Genomic DNA, 20,772 nt, shown 5'->3' with positions numbered 1-20,772 from the left:
TATTACCGGATTTTTGTCTGGACCCATCTCATGATAGGGAGCATCTTTGCCACCAGCTGGATGTCAGGCGTGCCTTGTGCATTTAGCTGAGGTGCACGGAGGGCCTCAAGAAGTCTGAGGCCCTCTTTGTTTCCTTTTATCCGTCTTCCCTTGGGAAGAGGGTGTCCTCCTCGGCTATAGGGAGGTGGATCAAACTGGCCATTGCATTGGCCTATGAAGTTCAGCACCTTCCGGTGGCCCAGGGCATTACAGTACACTCCATCAGGAGTGTGGCTACCTCGGTGGCCTGGGCCACACAGGCGCCTATTGTGGAGATTTGCAGGGCGGCTATATGGGCATCCCCATCTCCCTTTATAAAGCACTACAGGTTAGACACGTTTGCATCGGCTGATGCGGCGTTTAGTCGTAGGATGTTAGAACAGGTGGTAGTGCATGAGGGGCCCAGGACCAATAGTGCCCCCCCTGAGGGACGTTAACTTGGGTATGTCCCAATCCTGGCTAATCCTGTAAAATTCCTCTGGAAAATGACAGTTGGTCTTACCTGAACTGTTGTTTTAAGAGGTTTTGCAGGATTAGTCAGGTTCCCGCCCTAGCGTTGATCCAGAGGTTGGGAGAGTTCAGAGGGTAGGGTGTGTTTCCTTATGACTTGTTTTCAGGTATTTTGCAGTGGGCTTGACTCGTTGAAACTGGAAACCAGAAGCAAGGAGCACAGAGACGTGGCTTCAAATTAACTCTGTCTTGAGGCCAATTGGACATCACAATACCCAATCCTGGCTAATCTTGCAAAATCTCCTAAAACAACAGTTCAGATAAGACCAACTGTCACTGTATTCTAAACAACAATTCAATATCTTGTTCTCAGTGCTGAGTGCTATGCTAAAGATATAGTTGTTTAAGCTAGTTTACTTTTTTCTCTTCTTGGAAAGGGAATGGATTGATGAATGACATTTGAACTAAAACTATGTAGTATGACTCACAGAAATTTCTATGTAAGTAAGTTTAGGAATCCTAATCCTGTTCAGTCAGTTTAATAATTTAAATTTCTCCTTGGTCTCGTCCTGGTATAGAAGGTGAGTTTGTCTTTTTATTGCTGGAGGACCCTGATTTTCCAAAAAAAGAGAAAACCTTCATGGATAAAGGGGAAACTGCATTTCAGAGATGGATGGTGGTGGATGCTGATAAAAGAGAGACAGGGTTAGGATTTTTCTCCAATGCCCTATGCATGTCTCAGGCACTTCCTATGCTTAACAATTTTGTAGTGTACCTCTCCCTTTTAACCCATTTTAAGGATTTTTTTTCATTTCTAGTAAATACAGTAATTACCTTTCTACTCTTATAATGGCCTACCTTATGCATACGTAAAAGAGGCAGAGTTGGCATACTCTGAATAGAATCTAAATTTTTGCCTGAAAAATAAATGAGTCAGTTAAGGGTGTATTGTTATTGTTTTGCCTAAGAAGTAAAACATTCAGTTTTTACTATCTTGGAACATGTTTTGGATTATGCAATGTTGGCTAAATAATGCATAATTAAAATGCAATCATAATCATATGATAATGTTGCTACATTATGCTTAGAAGTATTTTAAGTTACAAGACAGAGCAAGCAACAAGGATCGCATAGCTACACAACAGATTTATTCTCCCTTCATACTAATTATCAGTTTTTGTTTTCTGTGTCAACAGGTCCTCCTAGCAATGCATGCAAATGTTGAAGATAGAGGTATCAAGGGAGATATAACACCTTTAATGGCTGCTGCTAATGGAGGCCATGTCAAAATTGTTAAGTTGCTGCTAGCTCATGGTGCTGATGTCAATGCACAATCTTCAACAGGTAAATATAAAAATGAAAGTGTAGAGTAGTGCTGTCAAACTCCCAGCCCATGGGCCAGATGCGTCAGCCACGCCCACACCTGGTTTAGCGAAGGGTAAAACAGTCCCGATACATCATATGTCATCACCGTGGCAACATGAGTTTGACACCCCTGATATAGAGGGAATGTAGAGAGCTTGGAACTCTGTTACATTCTTAATGTATAGAAGAATTTGTATTCAGATTTATTTAATACCAGTTTGGACAAATAATGAATTTTTGCAGAGATTAACATGTAGGGCAGTGAAAACAACTGAAATGTTGATATAGTTAAGCAAGGTTAGTTTATAGTTCACTTAAGTAATTTTTCTTTGTGAACATTGCATAAAGATCTTATCTGATTCTGATTTGCTAACATTTGGAATATTTTTATGATCTGACAAAGTATATTGTTTCTGTGCAGTACTTTGAATTCAGTTCAAAAATTGAGATGTTAGTATGTAGATGGAGCAGCTCCTAACTCTTAAGAACAGCTGTGTTTTGGGAGGTGCACAGCTGCAGCTGCTGAACCATCCTTGAAAAAGACAATTGTCTTTAGGAGTCGCAAATAATTGGACCCTAATTATTTGATCCTTGAATTTGAAACTACATTGGTTTGTTGTCACCTTCACCTATAGAAGTGACAACAAAAAGAATTGAATCCCCTCCTAGCATAAAGCTTTTCATGAAGGTGAATTTAAGTCACTTCTCACAGGCCTATTAATTGAAAGGAACATAACTTCAATTCTTTCCCAGATAAAAAATTAAAAGATGTCTGTCCTTCCATCCATCCATCCATGATAAGGCCTCTGATTATTCTCCAGTTACCTTGATAATAATAATTCAGAACCAAGAAATCACTGCTAGCATTCCCCTTTTCAAGAAATATATAACAACTAGTTATATATTTAATTTAAAAAATCTTCCAGATTTTGGGGGGTGTCATTGCCATCTTCTTCATTTTCATGAAAGAGAAATATTTAATTTTGTATGCCGCTTCTTCTTCTTCTTTTGACCAATTCTCAAGAACAACAGGCAGCAAAGTGGTACTAGAAACACTCAGGCATTGGCTTTGATCTTAATTGTACTGTCAACCTTCCTTAGAAAAGCTATGGGTGTATATACTATGGCAGAGGTGTCAACCCATGGCTGGCTGTGTCATGCACAGGCCACGCCCACCCCAGCTCCAGGAAGGGAAAAAACATTGCAAAATGTTGTGTGATGGCAACATGATACCGCGAGTTTGACACCCATGTACTATTGTCTCCTGAAATCTTTTTAGTATTTTTCATTATGCTTCTTTTAATATTACCTATGACCCTATCTTTCTTTATTAATATTGCTAATTGCCATCAGTTTTTCTCCACTTGTCTCTATTTGTAGTATGGATTGATCTTCTATAAGACTATTTAACTAGAATAACAAGCTCAGCTTTAGCCACTGGCTTGTTTATGCACATAATGATTGAATTAAAAGTTGAAAGGAGTTCAGTTTTCAGTACTTGGCAAGTTTGGTACTCATGACTCAGTATTTTAATCTCTGAGGAAACAATTACAGAAACTGCAACCATATTATTATAATTATTGAAACATTTACACCACTTCTCTGGGAACTCAGAATATCTTCTGGTATAGTGAAATCACCAATAGTGAAATAAGTATGCAATAAAAATGAAAGCTCATTACAAGATTAGTGCAACAGGCCTGCTTAAAAATAGCAAGTTTAAAACATGTTCTGAATGTTTAAAGCTAGACTTTTTTGGCAGAGTTTTTCTGCAACAGTAAGGTGATTTATCAAGGAAGTATGTGTCCAGGTGAAAGTTAATTCAGGGTTTCTTTGACCATGATCTAAGGTTCTCCACTGAATCATTTTAAAGAAGGCATGACATCATTGACATAGTTACGTAGTTTTATTGGCAACAATATAGAAATGATCTACTGTTGTCTTTTTCCTCATTTTTTTTTACTTTCCAGTCTAATCTATATAATTTAGGATACTGTGGTGGCCTTCCATCCAGAATCTAATTAGAATTAAATTTTAGGATTTAAGATCAGTCCAGTTGAGTTAGATGCTCTTCAGACCACACTAACAGATATTATATATTTTTTAATGTGTATGTCACAGGTTCTTTTTAAACTCTACTCAGTTGATTGACTCAAACTCAAAAGACAATTGGATATTTATACCTCCCTATAAGTGTTGGGGAGATATTTTATTTTGAAAGAAACAGATTAGAAAAGGAAGCAATTTTTGAGTCTATGTTCCTAAAGCTTCTGAAAACAGTGCTCCAAAAATCTGCTCTGAATATAGTAACTTTATATACTTGCCTCAGGAAATGGGCAAGTCAAATGGGCTAAAGGTATCATCCAAAAAGATTTTAGCAAGTGTACTGACTTAAATAACTACTATAAATATGGGCACTAGGTTTTTAATGAACTTGAGGAACAAACTAAAGGAACTCCGAAGCTGCCCAAATTGTTTGATAGTAAGAAGAGTAGCATATAAGGTTAATAAATAAATAAAAGTATATGTGCACACATGTGCACACAAATACACACACACATATATATGATTATTTATTAAATTTATATGTGCGCGCACACACACATACAAACCTTACCTAAATAACCCTTTTCCATTTCATCATATCCTTTCTAAATTATTTTAATTCATTTGGCTACAGTGTTTTTAAAATGTTAATTATTTTTAGAGTCACCATTATTACTAGCCTTGTCATTAAAATCACATTAATAAAAGGTTTATCAAAATGTTTAAAATAAAAACATTAGCATTATTGTACTATACACTTAAAGTCCAGGTTGTGATAGCATTATTATAAAATGGTATCCATTTTATGCTGACAGTATCATAAAATGGTACTGGTAATATTAAAGCCCCACCCAGAAAAGCTATCTCAAGCTCACTTCTGCGTATGGGACATAATTGGATGTGCATTGAGGAAGAGGAGGCTGCTAGGTATATACTGTATTTTTCGCTAACATAAGACACTTTTTTCCCTCCAATATTGGGTGGAAATGTCTGTGCATCTTGTGGAGCGAATATGGGTGACAGGCAGCAGCGGCGAATGGCAGCAGTGCTGGGAGGCAGAGGCAGATTTTTTTTTCTTGTTTTCCTCCTCTAAACCTAGGTGCATCTTATGGTTAGGGCTGTTTTATGGAGCAAAAAATATGGTAGTATAGAGAACACTGTATACAAATGGTAATACAAATAGTATATAGTGTAAGAAAATAGACATAGAAAGAACTTGCACATATATATTTTCATCTTTACTTTTGTATCTTGGATATTTCTAGAGCAGTTTTTGAATCAGAAAACTTACACTACTTAAGAAAGTAGCTGAAATGATCAAGAGGCTTTTAATATAAAATTTTGTAATCCAAATGATGATCCAATGTGGTTTAATCATGAAGCTGTTGAACTAGTACTGGGAAAAATAGATTCAAATAGCTTTGGGTTGATCTAACTCAGACAATTTCACAGAGTTTATTGTTGTAAGAAGGGGGAGAAAGGGCTATGCATAGTTTGGAATTTCTAAAGGAAATACCCAGGATGTACATTTTTCAAATAAATGCAGATAAGGGAAATAATAATCCTTTTATATTGTAGATGCAAGCTAAATATTGTGAGATTCTAAGCCCAGAATATAGAATTATAGAATAACATAGTTTGACATGATCTTAAAGGTCTTTTAATACAACTTCCAACTCAGACAGGGAGACCTTGTTCCATTCTGAATGAATGGCTGCCAATCACTTCTTAAAACCTCCAGTGATGACGCATTCATAACTGCTGGAGGCAAGCCATTCCACTGATTAATTGTTACAATTGTCAGTAAAGTTCTGTTTAGATCTAGGTTGGTTCTCTCTTTGATAAGCTTCACTCTGTTACTTCTTGTCCTGCCTTCAGGTGCTTTGGGAAATAGGTTGACCCTCTCTTCTCAGTGACAACCCCTAAATATTGGAAGACTGCTATCATATCACCCCTAGTCCTTCTGTTCATTAGACTAAACATACTCAGTTCCCAGTTATTGACCACTTTTTAAAATATAGATCAATTATTAAAGCCTTTGGCAGAGACAAAAATTGAATTTAGGATTTATTATACTGTACTAGTTAACATATATATGTATATATAAATGTTTAAAGTATAAATGGATATCTGAATAAATATTTTTTTCTAAATAGGCAATACAGCACTCACTTATGCTTGTGCTGGAGGCTATGTAGATGTTGTGAAGGGCCTATTAGAATCAGGTGCTAGTATCGAGGACCATAATGAAAACGGCCACACTCCTCTTATGGAGGCAGGGAGTGCTGGACATGTCGAAGTTGCCAGAGTTCTGTTAGAAAACGGAGCTGGAATCAATACGCATTCTAATGAATTTAAGGAGAGTGCGCTTACGCTGGCTTGTTATAAAGGTAAAATATTGTAATCTATCAGTAATTAACCATATTCTTCAATAGAAGTTTGTAAAGATTGCATATCTTGCTAAAGAGTGTTTGTTTATTATGATAATTATCATTATTTGTTCTGTTTTTCTTCCAATTAATAAATATTGTACTTGTCATTTTTAATTTAAATAATATTAAATATTATTAATACTTATCTCTACATATATTTATCTTTGTTGGGATGGTATTCTAATGTTTATGGAAAGAATACATAAATTTCAAACATTCAGTACTAGAACATATAGCTAAATAAAATAAAAGGAAACTTATTGAAATTATTGAACGTATTTTACTGGATAGAGATGGTAACCAATATATATACTGTGTTTCCCTGAAAATAAGATAGGTGTCTTATTTTCTTTTGACTCCCGAAATAAGCTTTTGGCCTTATTTTTGGAGAGGTCTTAATATTTTTGAGGTGCAGGAGGCGGTGAGCATGGTCACCTCATAGCTGCTGCTGTGTTGCAATATTTTCGAGGAGGGCTTATTTTAGCGCAAAAGCTCAAAAGCCCGATTGGGCTTATTATTTCGGGAAGATCTTATTTTCAGGGAAACAGGATACATTGCTTTCAGCTGTGAATGTGATTTGCATTTCCCAGAACTAGAAATGTATTGAAACAATGAAAGACTTACAAAATCAATTATAATTACTTGATCAGGATTGCCGTTGAAAGCTATAAAATAGCCAAGTGGAAAAAAGTTTTTTTTTTTTTCTTAAACACTGTCCAGCATTCTGTTCTTTAAAAAAAATGAAACTCAAAGAACCCTCTTGGATTCTTGAACCACTTTTATTAATGTCCTGAGAATTTTTTAATTCTATTTTTCAAATTTTCATATTCAACTTGAAAGTCAGTGTCTTTGTACTTCCTCATTGTACAGAAATGTTTCTGGATTATCTGTTTTCTAGAGCCCTCTAAGAGTTTGTTTTTGAGCACATATGTTAAAATAGCTGTACCTTTTCAAGAGCTCTGCTTTTCTCATTCATTGGAGATCCAGATTAAAACTTTTTATTTTATTATATGGTCTTCTGAATAGAAGAGTTTCAGTTGTTCATGCTAATGAAATAACTAAAATAGATTTTCCATACAGGTTTTGAGAATTCTTCCTTTTTGGGTTATTTAGATTGTATCTTTGGCATCTTTGGTGAATATACAATTATGAGCTGAAATTTTGAGTGCATTTTGATATTCAGGATTCATTTTTTTTCTTTTAGGCCATTTAGAAATGGTGAGGTTTTTGCTGGAAGCTGGTGCGGATCAGGAACATAAAACAGATGAAATGCATACTGCATTAATGGAGGCATGCATGGTAAGAGTCATCAAAAGTAAGGCAAATATATCAAGTTTGGTTTAATTTCCTTGGTAGTTTTATAATTTTAAAAAGCAATGCAACAATTTACTTGGTGAAAAGGCAACCAAGCTGCACGTAGCCCTCTGAGTTACGCTGGGAGCAAAATTTACTCCCTTTTAAACAGTTGGAATGGCATTTAAAAGAATAAAATAAAGTCATTAAACCATAAGGCAGACATTTTCCCAATTAAAAGTTAAGCACTATTCCTCTTGAAAAATTCACTTATTTTCATTGGGGTTGGCTTTTTTAAAGATATAAAATGAGTATCTTTGCAGATATTTAAGACACTTAATTCATTTCTTTAAAAATTAAATAAATTGTACCAATTTTTCAGTTTTTCTTCAAACAATCTTTTGTATCATTAGAAACTTCCCCATCTGTTTACTAGAAAAACATAGTCTTCCTTTCTTCCTGTGTCTACCTAAAACATGCAAAAGCAGGGGTGTCAAACTCAATTTCAGGGTTATGTTTGACCTCTGGGATCATGCCCACCCCAGACCTCTGGGACTGGGGTGGGCATGACCAGCTCAATGTCACTTGTGTTGGAGGTGCCTGTGGGCGGCCTGAGCACTTTGCCAGTGAAAACGGGCTTCTGAGCTCCATTTCCGGCTGCAATGGCCTCCTGCAACCCTCTGCCAGCGAAAACAGAGCTTGTGAAGCCCTCCCGAGCTCCTTTTTTACTGGCAGAAGCATGGTGGCCAGTCCATCACTGTTTTCAGGGCAGTACCTTGGGCCAGAACTAAGCACTCTGTGGGCAAGATCTGGCCCATGGACATTGAATTTGACATCCCTGTTCTAAAGGGTTCTGTTAGCATCTGGAATAAATGTGAGATGTTAAAAAAAAGTCCCTTCAGACAAATGAATGAGTCATTTTAACTCACAAATTATTTTCTGGAGAAGCAGTTTTATCCAGCTTTTACATACGGTACTTATTTTTACTTGGGATTAATGGCTAGTAGCCTTGATGGCACCTTCTAAAGGCCATCTGATAGAAAATTAGTGGGCTCTCTTGCTTGGCTACTGTGAGAACAGACTGCTGTACCTCATAAGCCTGACCCAACAGGCTACTTTCTAAATTCATACATACTTCATTTTTGCTTTCTAGGATGGACATGTAGAAGTTGCTCGTTTACTCCTTGATAGTGGGGCTCAAGTAAACATGCCTGCTGATTCCTTTGAATCTCCATTGACTTTAGCAGCCTGCGGTGGACATGTAGAGCTGGCTGCGTTATTAATTGAGAGAGGGGCAAACTTAGAGGAAGTAAATGATGAAGGATATACACCATTAATGGAAGCTGCCCGAGAGGGTCACGAGGAGATGGTAGCGTTACTTCTTGGTCAAGGTAAAAGTATAATGTATCAATTGTATAGCTGTATGTCTCTGCCTGTGGTGAGTTAAGCAATTCCGTGACCTCCCACTTGCAGTGCCTGGAGGAGGTTAGGGGCTGGATGGGGAGCAACGGGTTGAAACTGAACTCTAGCAAGATCGAGTGGCTCTAGGTTTGGGGTTCTGGCCCATGGAGAATTTCAACCTTTGATTTTGGATGAGATGGCACTGCTCCAAACAGAGCCTGTGCGTAATCTGGGGATTCTCAAAGAGCAGGTGGCAGTCATGGCCAGGAGGAACTTTGGGCAACTACAGGTTGTGCGCCAGTTAAGCCCTTCCCTGGACCAACAATCCCTTCTTACGGTCATTCAAGCCCTAGTCACATCACATCTTGACTATTGCAACACTCTCTACATAGGGCTCCCCCTGAAGAGTATCCGGAAGCTTCAGTTGGTGCAAAATGCAGCAGCCGGCATAGTTTTGTGCAGACGTCAGTGTGCACGTTTCACTTCTCCTGTGGAACTGCATTGGTTGCTAATTTGCTTCTGGGTGCAATTCAAGGTGCTGGTCATTCCCTTAAAGCCCTTTGTGGCTTGGGTCCAGGTTATCTGAGGGACCATCTCTTAGCGATCCCATTTACCCAACCCACTACAGTGGGAAGGTAAGCAATGCTGCAGGTCTGATCACCTAGGGAGATACATACATTTAGCAGGACCCAGAAGAAGGACCTTCTCCATGGTGGCTCCCTTTCTTGGAACATCATTTCCTCAGAGATTAGATTGACACCACCACCCCCCGGGGTCCGAAAGGCGCTGAAAACTTGCTTCTGCCAATGGGCCTGGGGAACCCAGAGCGGGATGGAGTCCATTAAATGGCTTGTATGAATATGTGTTGTCGCCAGGATAGGATGTGTGGGGGCTACTATTTTATTAATTTATTATTTTTTAATCATTTTCTTTTATTATTTTTATATAACGTTTTTATATTTGTGTAACCTGTTTTGAGTTGCCATGGGGAAGTGGGCAGCAATATAAATTTTCTAAAATAAATAAATCAAAAATACATGGCTAAATATTTTTGAATTATTTGAATGTTTTTGTAATTATGAAAGCTTAATTAATCAAAAATAAATTTCAAGAAATTCAGAAATAAAGGTCTTATTTGTTCATTGTATAATATCTGATATAAAACGTTAAAATATTTTTACATGAAAATGCTTTGGGCATTCTGATTATTTTAAATAATACAGCAGTAATAGGAAATACATACATAGAAAGTTGTCAGTCAGTCAGAAAGGTAAATTTATATTCCTGTGGGTCCACTTGACTAACTCCTAATCCTCTATTCAGGTAGTCCCCGACTTACAATCACAGTTGAGCCAAAATTTCCATTGCTTTGCCTTACATTACAACCTTTCTTGCCACAGTTGTTAAGTGAATCACTGTACTTGTTGAGTTAGTAACATGGTTGTGCAATGAATCACACGGCTTCCCTGTTGACTTTCCTTGTCAGAAAGTCACAGAAGGGGATCACCTGACCCTGGGATACTGCAGCCATCTTAAATATGAGTCAGTTGTCAAGCATCCGAATTTGATCTGATGACCATAAGAATTGTAAAAATGGTCATAACTCACTTTGTGCCGCTATAACTTTGAATGGTCCTTAGACAAATTGTTGTAAGTCGAGGACTACCCGTAGAGATAAGAAATTACATCTGTTGATTTTAATTAGTATTAATACTAATGCTACTTGTAAACAATGTTAGACCTAATTATTGTAACTTTTTAAAAAAAGACTTAACATAGTATATCCATGCTAGTTTAAAGAACTGTTTTGAAATCTTAACTTATACTTACGCATTTCTGTTTTCAAGGAGCTAACATCAATGCTCAGACAGAAGAGACCCAAGAAACTGCCTTAACTTTAGCATGCTGTGGTGGCTTTTTGGAAGTAGCTGACTTCCTAATCAAAGCAGGAGCGGATATAGAACTTGGCTGTTCAACACCTTTAATGGAAGCTGCTCAAGAGGGTCACTTGGAGCTGGTTAAATATTTATTAGCTGCAGGTATGGCATTAATCTCTGAACATTTCAATTTTAATAAAACCTTGCTATCCGTGAGTATTTTGTCTGTTGGGTGTACCTTTTCCCAGGGATGGGTTGCTGCCAGCGTTACTGCCTGTTCACAACAGGTGCGCCAACGTGCGCATGCAAGATGCTGCTGCACATGTGTGCACTGTTCAGTGTAAATGTTCTGTGTGCATGCTGTCACTAAAATCCAAAACAGCAGCAGCGAGGGATCCGGTTCAGGGGCATGGCAGGCCTGGGTTGCTGCCTGAATTCCACTACTGGCTCGGCCGGACCGGGCTGAACCAGCAACAACCCACCTCTGCCGTTTCTATGTATGCCACTGAACCTGAGCAGTTTGGTTTGCTTGCTTATTTATATTTTGGGGGAAAATACCTATACAATAACAGATTTTTTTTCCCCACTAATAATTGGGCATTGCATTATTTGAATATTTACAATAAGATTTATATAAACTGTCCTAATAGAGAACATGGAGATTCATTTATTTTTTTTCTAAGAATAATGTTATTTGTATTACTTCAGGCGCTAATGTGCATGCAACAACAGCAACAGGCGACACAGCACTAACATATGCCTGTGAAAATGGTCATACCGATGTTGCAGATGTGCTGCTTCAGGCAGATGCTGATTTGGTAAGCCGCCTAATGAAAATCTGTATTCTCTTACAATGTTTGATAATGAGTTTATTCTTATTTGACCAGATCAAAAATAAGGTGTTGAATATTAGCAGGATTATATAATACACTATTAGCAGGATTATATAATGCAGAAATATATACACATATATTTTGTAGTAATAATAAAGAATCAAAAATAAAGAGTTCTGGTGAGAATATGAATGTATTGTCAGAGAACATAAGATAATTGTAAACTATAAAGCATATCCAATTTAAATTAACCAGTGACAATTACACTGTTAATGGGACAGAGTAAGAATGCAGTTGTATGTAATGCAAAATGACTGATTTTTTTCCCCATCAGCCAAACTCTATCCCAGAGGTAATTAGATATCAAAGACTCTTTCTGGATTTGCTTTCTGCTGACAGAGTAAAACTGCTGTTGGTATACTAAGTGCCATAAGCATCTGGAAAATGTTGGAATTCCTGAGGCTTTTAGTCCTGCCTGATTTCAGCTTCTATGCCTGGGTCCAGTGTGGCTTGCAATTTCATGACTTCCCATGGCAATTATGAGCTTGAGACAAATAACTGTGACACTAATCCACTTCATAGGGGACATGTTTGACTTGTTCTTTATTTCAGAACAATTAAGATTTGATTTGAATATGGTAGTATTAAAATTAATCTTTTAACAGAATAACAGGTTTGGAAGGGACTTTGGAGATCTAGTCCAACCCCCTGCTCAAGCAGGAGACCCGATACCGTTTCAGACAAATAGTTGTCCAATCTCTTCCTAAAAACCTCCATGCTGGAGCAGCGCAACTTCTGAAGTCAAGCTATTCCACTGGTTCTCACTGTTAGAAAATTTCTCCTTAGTTCTAGGTTACTTCTCTCCTTGATTAGTTTTCATCTGTTGTTTCTTGCCTTGCTTTCTGGTGTTTTGGAAAAATACATTGATCCCCCTTTTCTTTGCAGTAGCCCTTCAAATATTGGAACACTACTATCATGTCACCCCTACTTCTTTTTTTCATTAGATTAGACATATCCAATTCTGCAACCATTCTTCATATGTTATATCTTTCAGCCCCCTAATCATCTTTGTTGTACCTTTCTGCACTTTTTCCAGATCCTCTACAGTTTTTTTTATACTACAGTGACCAAACCTGGATGCATATTCCAAGTGTGGTCTTACTAAGGCTTTATAAAACGGTACTATTACTTCTATCCTTAGTTTAATGCAACCTAGGATTTCACTGGCTTTTTTGGCTGCTGCAACATAATGCTGCCCAAAATTTAAGTGACTGTGCACTAGAACTCCAAGATACCTCTCACAGTTACTGCTATTGATGCAGATTACAGCTAATCTGTATCTGTATATAGGTTTTGTGTTCAAGTGTAAAACCTACCTTCCTCTAGATTAAATTTCATTTTGTTAGATAGGGCCAAGTGTTCAAGTCTGTTGAGATGCTTTTGGATCTTGAGCCTAGCTTCTGGGGTGTTGGCTGCCAGTTTAGTGTTGTCTGCAAATTTGATGAGTTCACTTCTATTCCCACATCTAAGTAGTTTATGAAGATGAGGGAGCACCACTTCTTTATAAAGCTTTACTTCATGGGACCTGGATTCTTGCCAGACTCTTTAGATTAGTCTACCCTAACCACTTGACAGATTTGGAAAGTTTCCGGACACAAGAGTTTTGTAGCAATTCTGTCTTGTGCCTAGCCAGTCTGTAGAATTTTGTGGTGGTAGGGAGTGGGCTTTTTTGCTGCTATCCATTAATTTATGGAGACATACTGTATAGATTGTGAATACTTTCTTAGTTGACTGTCTAGGGCCGTGATGGCGAACCTATGGCACGCGTGCCACAGGTGGCACGCGGAGCCATTTCTTACGGCACGCGAGGGGTTGCCCTGTCAGCTCCAGTGTGCATGTGCACTAGCCAGCTGACTTTGGCCTTCATTTTTGGCCATTTTTCGCCTGCCTCCGGAGGGCAAAAAACAACCCAACACAGAAACCGGAACTTTGGGAACGGACTTCCAGTTTGCATGTTGGGTTGTGCTTTGCAACAGCCGTGGGGTCGGAGGGAGTTTGCTCAGGAGCGATGCCGGCAGGGTCAGAGGGAGGCGTAGCCCAAGCTTTCTGGGATGAGTAAACAAGTGTGGGGAGGCGAAGGGGAGATAGAAGAGAGAGCGCTGGGCAGGAGCCACAGGAGGGGTAAAGCGGCAGCCGAGGGGGCGAGGAGATCCCGGCTTGCACACAGGAGCGAGGGCACCTTTAAGCTTGCAGCTTTCTCAGTGCTGTTGCAAACCACGGCGGCCCCAATGCCCAGCACCTTCCATCCACAGCAGCTGCACCCCGCCGCCTTTGGAGGCAGCCGCTTTTCTTGATGGAGTAGCTTGTGAACCCCACCCACTCTGCTGGCCAAGAGCAGCTGACCTGCGAGGGTGCCGTTTCTCGTACCATCATTTGCGGGGCTAAAAAGCTGCACGAAACAGCCTCTCCCACCCCGGCTCACCTGTCTCTTTAATTCACGCCTCTTTGTCTCCCCCTGAAATGACCTCATCCTCAGTAGAAAGCAATTGGGAAAGGTGTGTGTGTGTTTCGGGCTGGGGGAAATAAGGTAAGGAGGAAGAACAGAGGCTTCTCGGCTCGCTCTCACCTCCCGGATAGCAGAGGTTCCTGTGTTGGGATGCCCTGCCTTTTCCTCCCTGAAATGGTGCTGGAGGGTGGGAATCTGATGTCTGTCCGGAGGCTGATGAGCCCAGGAGCAGCACACCCATGAAGCTCAGCTGGGCGGAGGGACACAGAGTCCGGGAGGCGAGCAAAAATGCCTCCGTTCTTCCTCCTTGTCTTATTCTCCACCACCCACCCACAGTCTTTCTCTCTATCTCTCACTCACACACACACAAAAATCCTTTCCCAATTGCTTTGTCCCGCTCCGGCACTTTAGGCAAAGAGGTGCGATTTAAAGAGACAGGCGAGCTGGGGGGGGGGGGGAAGGAAGCAGCAATCGCCCCGGCACATATTCCTCCTCGCCCATCGTGGCTGCCAGGGCTTCTTCATAATGGGCTGCAGGAGGAGGAGGGAACCCCATCTCCCCCATTGGGAACTCTGCCAGAAAAGCCATCCGGGAGGCGAGAGTGAGCGCACACACTCCCACACCCTTTTTCTCAAGTCCACGGAGGGAGATTTCCTTCAGAATCAAAACGGCTGGTGGGACACCTCAGCGCAGCACTGCTCCTTCCATGGACTTGAGGGGAAAGAAAGCCCCCTTTCCCCCTTCTCAAATTGCAGTATGCCAGGAGAGAGAGGCAGGGAGGGAGGAAGAGCACATGCCACCTCCAATTAGTTATCCAAGCTCAGTTTCCTGCTGCCAAGGCCAGCGCTCTGAAGGCGGCAGGGTGCGGTAGGTCCTGCGGGTGTGAGTGGAAGGTGCTGGAAGCCTCCGGAGGGCCTGCGTGGGGGTCATTTTCACCCTCCCCAGGCTCCTAGAAATCCTCTGGAGCCTGGGAAGGGTGAAAAAATGGGACCATCACGTAACAAAAGTAAGGGGGAGGGCAGGGGTCGCACACGCATGCCCAGGGGGTGGTGGTAGTTACATGCACATGCGCATTGGGGTCTGCACGCATAGGATTATGGGTTTGGCACGCATGGGCATGACCCCCCCTGCCCTCCCCCCCTTTTGGCACGCGATGCCAAAAAGGTTCGCCATCACTGGTCTAGGGTCAACTAGGGTCACTTCAGGCACTTTGACCAAACAGCAACTAAGGATACCCTGGTACTGCATTTTCCCTCTCATAACCTAGTTGCAATGAGTTCATTTGATCCACCGCATTGCTGCAGCACTTTCTAGTTTCATCATTTTTCTAAATGTCAAACATCATGTTTTCAAAATGGTGGACAGAAGACAATAGAGACTTTATTAGGAAGTTCCTTTTCAGGCCTATTATTTTATCCCATAGTGGTTTATCTCTATGATGTAGGTTGTCCTAACCTCACAACCATAACTGAGCCCAACATTTCTGTTACTAAGTGAGGCAGTTGTTAAATGAGTTTTGCCCATTTTATGACTATTTTTGCCCCATTTGTTAAGTGAATAACTGCAGTTAGTAACACAGTGGTTAAGTGAGTCTGACTTCTCCATTGACTTGTCAGAAGGTCTCCAAAGGTGATCATATGACTCCAGGACACTGCAACTATCATAAATATGAGTCAGTTGCCAAGCATCTGAATTTTGATCAAATGATCATGGAAATACTGCAATGGTCATAAGTGTGAAAATGATCACAAGTCACTTTTTTCAGTACCATAATAACTTTGAACAGTCATTAAATGAACTGCTGTGAGAACAACTTTCCGCAACATGCTGCCTTCAATACAGTTTTTCAAAAATATGAATATATTTTTAAAGTTTGGAAATATTCCATCATAATTATATAAGGATGAGATGAGTAGCAGATTACAGTGTTATATATGTTTTGCTCATTTTGCAAAAAATGGAAATTAAAAAAATGAAGCTATTTAAGAATTTTATTTTTTAAATTGTTTTCCTCAATGCTTTTATTTTTATAGGAACATGAATCTGAAGGGGGAAGAACTCCGTTGATGAAAGCTGCAAGAGCAGGCCATGTCTGTACTGTCCAGTTCTTAATTAGTAAAGGTAGGGTTTACAAACAGTAAGTCATTTCTTTCCATGTTCCTTTTCTTTTTTGATAGTAATTTCATTAAATATTACAATCACAGCATTAAAAACTAATATCATCTAAAAATAAAAACATAAAAAGAAAAAGAAAAATTGTAGAAAAGAAAAAAAGACAAAGAAAATAAGAATATAATAAAGGAAAAGAAAATACATAGAGATGTGATTTCATCACAAGTGTAAACAATTTTAGTTTATCACCTCCTTTTAAAATATAACAAATAATGTTGTCTTCCCATATTCCATCTTTTATCAATAAACCCAAGAAACATAATTTTAATCCTGATGTCAACAAATGTCCATTAAAGATTACCAGAGATAACATACTTATTTTAAGCTTGATCAAATAAACCAACTTTATATTTTTTCCTTTTACTTCTAACAATCTTGAATTAGTCCCTTGAAATAATGTTGTAAATCTTAATTTATTTTCAAATTTCCTTTGTCTCATCTCACAAAATTCTTGAAAACTTTTACCAAGTCTGTTTTGTAAATCCAAATGAAGGAAATTATCCAGATCACACCCTTGGTTTATTTGTATAATGTATTTTAATAATTAAACTATCAACCAGTTTCTTTTATATAATCAGTGTAACATTCTTTTTTCCATGTCATTCTTGTAACCTGTCATTTTATTCCCTTTCAATTAGTCTCAATCTTGTGTCAGGTAGAGTTTAAACACTATCTATAGAAATCAGTGACGTGCAGTCAGGTGAGGCAAGTGAGGCACAGCCTCACCACTCTCATCATGAAAAAAAAAAGTAAAAGGAAAAAGCTGAGCTAGTTGCTGCCTCACCGTGGATGACTCTGCTTAACCTCACTGGTGCTCTCCCTCCCCAAGTGTAGTGACTTCCTCCCCAGGCCCCCATTCATTTCTCTCTCTCACACACACACAGCTGGATAAAACTATATAAAAATCTAGCCCAGCTTCACTGATTACAAGTTTGAAAAGGCAACGTGGCTCCACCTGCAATCAAACTACACTTGGGGAGGGAGAGCACAAGCGAGCACTGAGGAGACCACAGGAGGAGGCAGGAAGCCAGGCAAAGAGCCATGCTGTAGTACAACACTTCCCCCCAGCCTCTTTCTTTTGGAAGGCTCGGCTCCCCTCCGGCTTCTCTGCCTCTCCTCTCACCCCAGCCTGCCAGAAGGAGGTGAGTGGGTGGGCTTTATTGTGTTCCAGGCATTTCCCACCCAGACAGCAGGCTGCATTTGCAATGGTGGAGGTGTTTGGGAAAGGCAGCAGGGGAATGGGGGGGGGGGATGGCAGAGGAGCTGCTTTCAAGCCACTGGAAAAGATATCCAATCCAACTTTTGTGTGTGGGGGGGTTTGTTTGAGAGTGAGTGAGAGAGGGAAGGGGTAGGAGAGATAGTCCAATCCAACTTCTGTGTGTGTGTGTGTGTGTGTGTGTGTGTGTGTGTGTGTGTGTTTGAGAGAGGGGGAGGAAGGGAGAGAGGGAGGAAGGAGGGGAAGGAGAAGAAAAAGAAAAAGAAAGAAGGAGTAAAGGAGAAAAACAAATGCTGTCGCTTTAAATTGGAACTGAGCATGCCTGGCTGTGGAATTCTGGGAGTTGAAGTCCACAAGTCTAAAAATATTTGAAACTCAGCACTGTGTCAGTGCCTCACCAGTCATAAACCTCACCGCACGTCACTGATAGAAATAGAGACTCTTAAAATTAATTCTGGTTCGTTGTTCAAGAATATCCTCCAGTATGTCCAATGTTAAAATATTTTGCTTCCTTCTGTAATTGTAAGTCAAGTTTAAGTGTTCTGCTTTAATTATAACCTTCAGTTCTCTCTAGTATCCAGTTTTTAAAATCTTACTATGTTTTTAAATTCAAAACAAAAACCTTTTTCCATCCAAAAACTCTTTATAATTTATTCAAAAATCTTTTTTCAAATTTATCTGGATACTTAAACCATTTTTGATTTTATAAAATCAAATTTTAAATCACTATTTTCTTGTTAATTTGCCCCCTCATTTTTTTAAACTTCAAGTTTTTTTAAACTTGTAATTAAAACTCCTTTTGCTAAGAATTGAAGAAAACTTTGGGGCTTTAAAACCTGTCCATCCAAAGGTTTCTGGTAGTTGAAAAGCAGTTAACAATTTAGAAAAGGAAGTATGTGAAATCAGAATCCTTTCAAAGTTACTGTCTATGAGTAAATTGGCTATTTCATCATCTCCCAGAACTCCAAACCTGCCACAGTCTTGCCGTCTCCTTGTAAGGAGCAGCTATCAGGAGCACTTGTAAATATTCTCAAATTCTCTCTTTCTCCAGAGTGGAATTCCAATCTACTCACCAGCTCTTTGTTCTGCACATTTGTTAGTTCAGTTTTCTTGGAGCCATTTCAGTCTGCCATTTCTTTCCCAAAAGTACTTTAATAGGCTTTTTTGGTTATTAGACATTTTAAGTTTTTTGTGCTTTGATTTAAGAAAAATTCATCTGCTTGAAGTTTTTAATTCCATGACAGATGTCTGTTAACCTTGAGTATCTTAAAAGTGAACAGTTATATACTTTATGATATAACTTCAGCTGGCAAAGATATTAATGAGCAACTGAAATTCACTTGTAGTTCAGTAAACCATGATACAAAAATTTCTAGAAAATTTATAAGTTCTAAGAATTCCCCCCAGCCCCAAATAGCAGTTGACAAAAAAGGATAGAAATGGTTCCCTTTTTCCAAGGAAAACATCTCATCCATTATGAAAACTGCCAGAATCACCTTTAAGTAAGCTTATAAATCTTGTTCAGATTTTTGAGGAAAAAAATAAGTAGAGTTAAGTATCATATTATGACTGGATTACAGGATTGCAACCTCGAGTAACAAAGGATAAAAGTAGTAATTGTTTTTATTGTGTAAGAATAACAGAGAGACATTGAAGAGTTAAAAATATTTTAACTAGAAAGGTGGAAGTTCTGGAATCAATTTTGAAACATTTCTCTCCTATTTTATATATGAGAAAAAGAAGAGTTACAGGCAGAGAGCTTTGAATGGCTTTTGTTTTCCCCAATGCATTAATAACAGGAGCAAATGTGAACAGGACCACTGCTAACAATGATCACACAGTATTATCGCTTGCCTGTGCTGGAGGCCACCTGGCTGTTGTGGAATTATTATTAGCTCATGGAGCTGATCCTACACACAGACTAAAAGTACGTGTTGGTTTTTTTCCCTTCATTTAATTACCTATTGTTTGAATATTTCATTGAGGACAGATTTTGGAAGTTTATCATCAGGAACTAAAGCATAATAATGTATCATGTAGGCATTTTTCAGTTGTAAATGTGGTTTTACATTTTCAAGGAGTTCTTACATGAAATGTCTTTTTTAAATTTGTGTTCATTGTACTCAATCCCCAGGTGAAAAGGCAAAAAAAAATCCCTTAAAAGTAAATTGCCAGTTTATACTACTGCTCAACTATTGAGAAATATTCTGAGTAACGTTCATGTGCTTTATATAACATTGGTTAAGTTTTTGTCAAAAGTGTATGCAAAGTATACTGTTTTTATTCCATTATTTCTTTATAGGATGGCTCAACCATGCTAATAGAAGCTGCTAAGGGTGGCCATACAAGTGTAGTTTGTTATCTGTTGGATTATCCTAACAACCTACTTGCTGCTCCTCCACCTGAATCTACGCAGTTGACTCCTCCATCTCATGATTTAAATAGGGTATGATTGTTTATGCGTACCTTCTGGTTTTTATTATGCTTTCTTTTTTTCATATGCTAAAATAACATCCATTAATTTGAAAATAGATATTATATTCAATAGATTTGTAGATGACTTGGTAAATTGTGATCAGCAACTACTATTATTAAAAGGAATTATCTTTTCATGAATTTCTCTTAATGACTTCTGCTTCCAAAGAAAATTTATTGTAGGAACATTCTGATTAGGAGTTGTTGTTTTTTTTTGCAAAAAAATTCACTGTTAGATTTTTTTTAAATCATACTATGCCTATATTATTAGAATGTCTTATGGTTGGATACTTCGTTAAAATACTTCCGTTAGTGCCACGAATGTAAACTATGAACTGATAGGACATTTAAACCTGTAATAATTAATACTTTTGTGAAATATTTATGCATGATGCTTTTCTCTTCTGATACTCTGTACTGACCTTGCAGAACAAGGAAAATAATCCTAGTGTCCTGTTTTTTAGGCTCCTCGCGTACCAGTGCAGGCACTTCCCATGGTAGTTCCACCTCAAGAGCCTGACAAACCTCCTTCCAATGTTACCACCACACTTCCCGTCAGAAACAAAGGTTAGTTAGTTGTACCTCATAAATTACTGCTATAACATATTTTCTGCAGAATATTGAATACATTATTGGGATATTTTTTTAAAAAAAAATACTAAGCTAT

The 20,772-nt window shown here is 38.7% G+C and overlaps 1 protein-coding gene across 2 annotated transcripts in view; it reads left to right on the top strand.

The window, feature by feature from the left end:
- The window catches only part of ANKRD17 (ankyrin repeat domain 17), a 133,797-nt gene that overhangs the window by 63,862 nt on the left and 49,163 nt on the right, over positions 1-20,772 (top strand). For both annotated transcript variants that reach the window (XM_081969767.1, XM_081969766.1), the window contains exons 5-14: positions 1,686-1,833; positions 6,057-6,290; positions 7,537-7,631; positions 8,779-9,016; positions 10,874-11,065; positions 11,612-11,721; positions 16,276-16,363; positions 19,430-19,557; positions 19,933-20,076; positions 20,570-20,672. In XM_081969767.1, the coding sequence (XP_081825893.1) occupies positions 1,686-1,833; positions 6,057-6,290; positions 7,537-7,631; positions 8,779-9,016; positions 10,874-11,065; positions 11,612-11,721; positions 16,276-16,363; positions 19,430-19,557; positions 19,933-20,076; positions 20,570-20,672 (1,480 nt within the window). The remainder of the gene's footprint in view (positions 1-1,685; positions 1,834-6,056; positions 6,291-7,536; positions 7,632-8,778; positions 9,017-10,873; positions 11,066-11,611; positions 11,722-16,275; positions 16,364-19,429; positions 19,558-19,932; positions 20,077-20,569; positions 20,673-20,772) is intronic.

Source organism: Natrix helvetica (genome assembly GCF_964273705.1).
Source record: "Natrix helvetica genome assembly, chromosome: Z".
In the NCBI taxonomy this organism is placed as follows: Eukaryota; Metazoa; Chordata; class Lepidosauria; order Squamata; family Natricidae; genus Natrix; species Natrix helvetica.
This window is presented reverse-complemented; position numbering and strand designations above follow the sequence as displayed.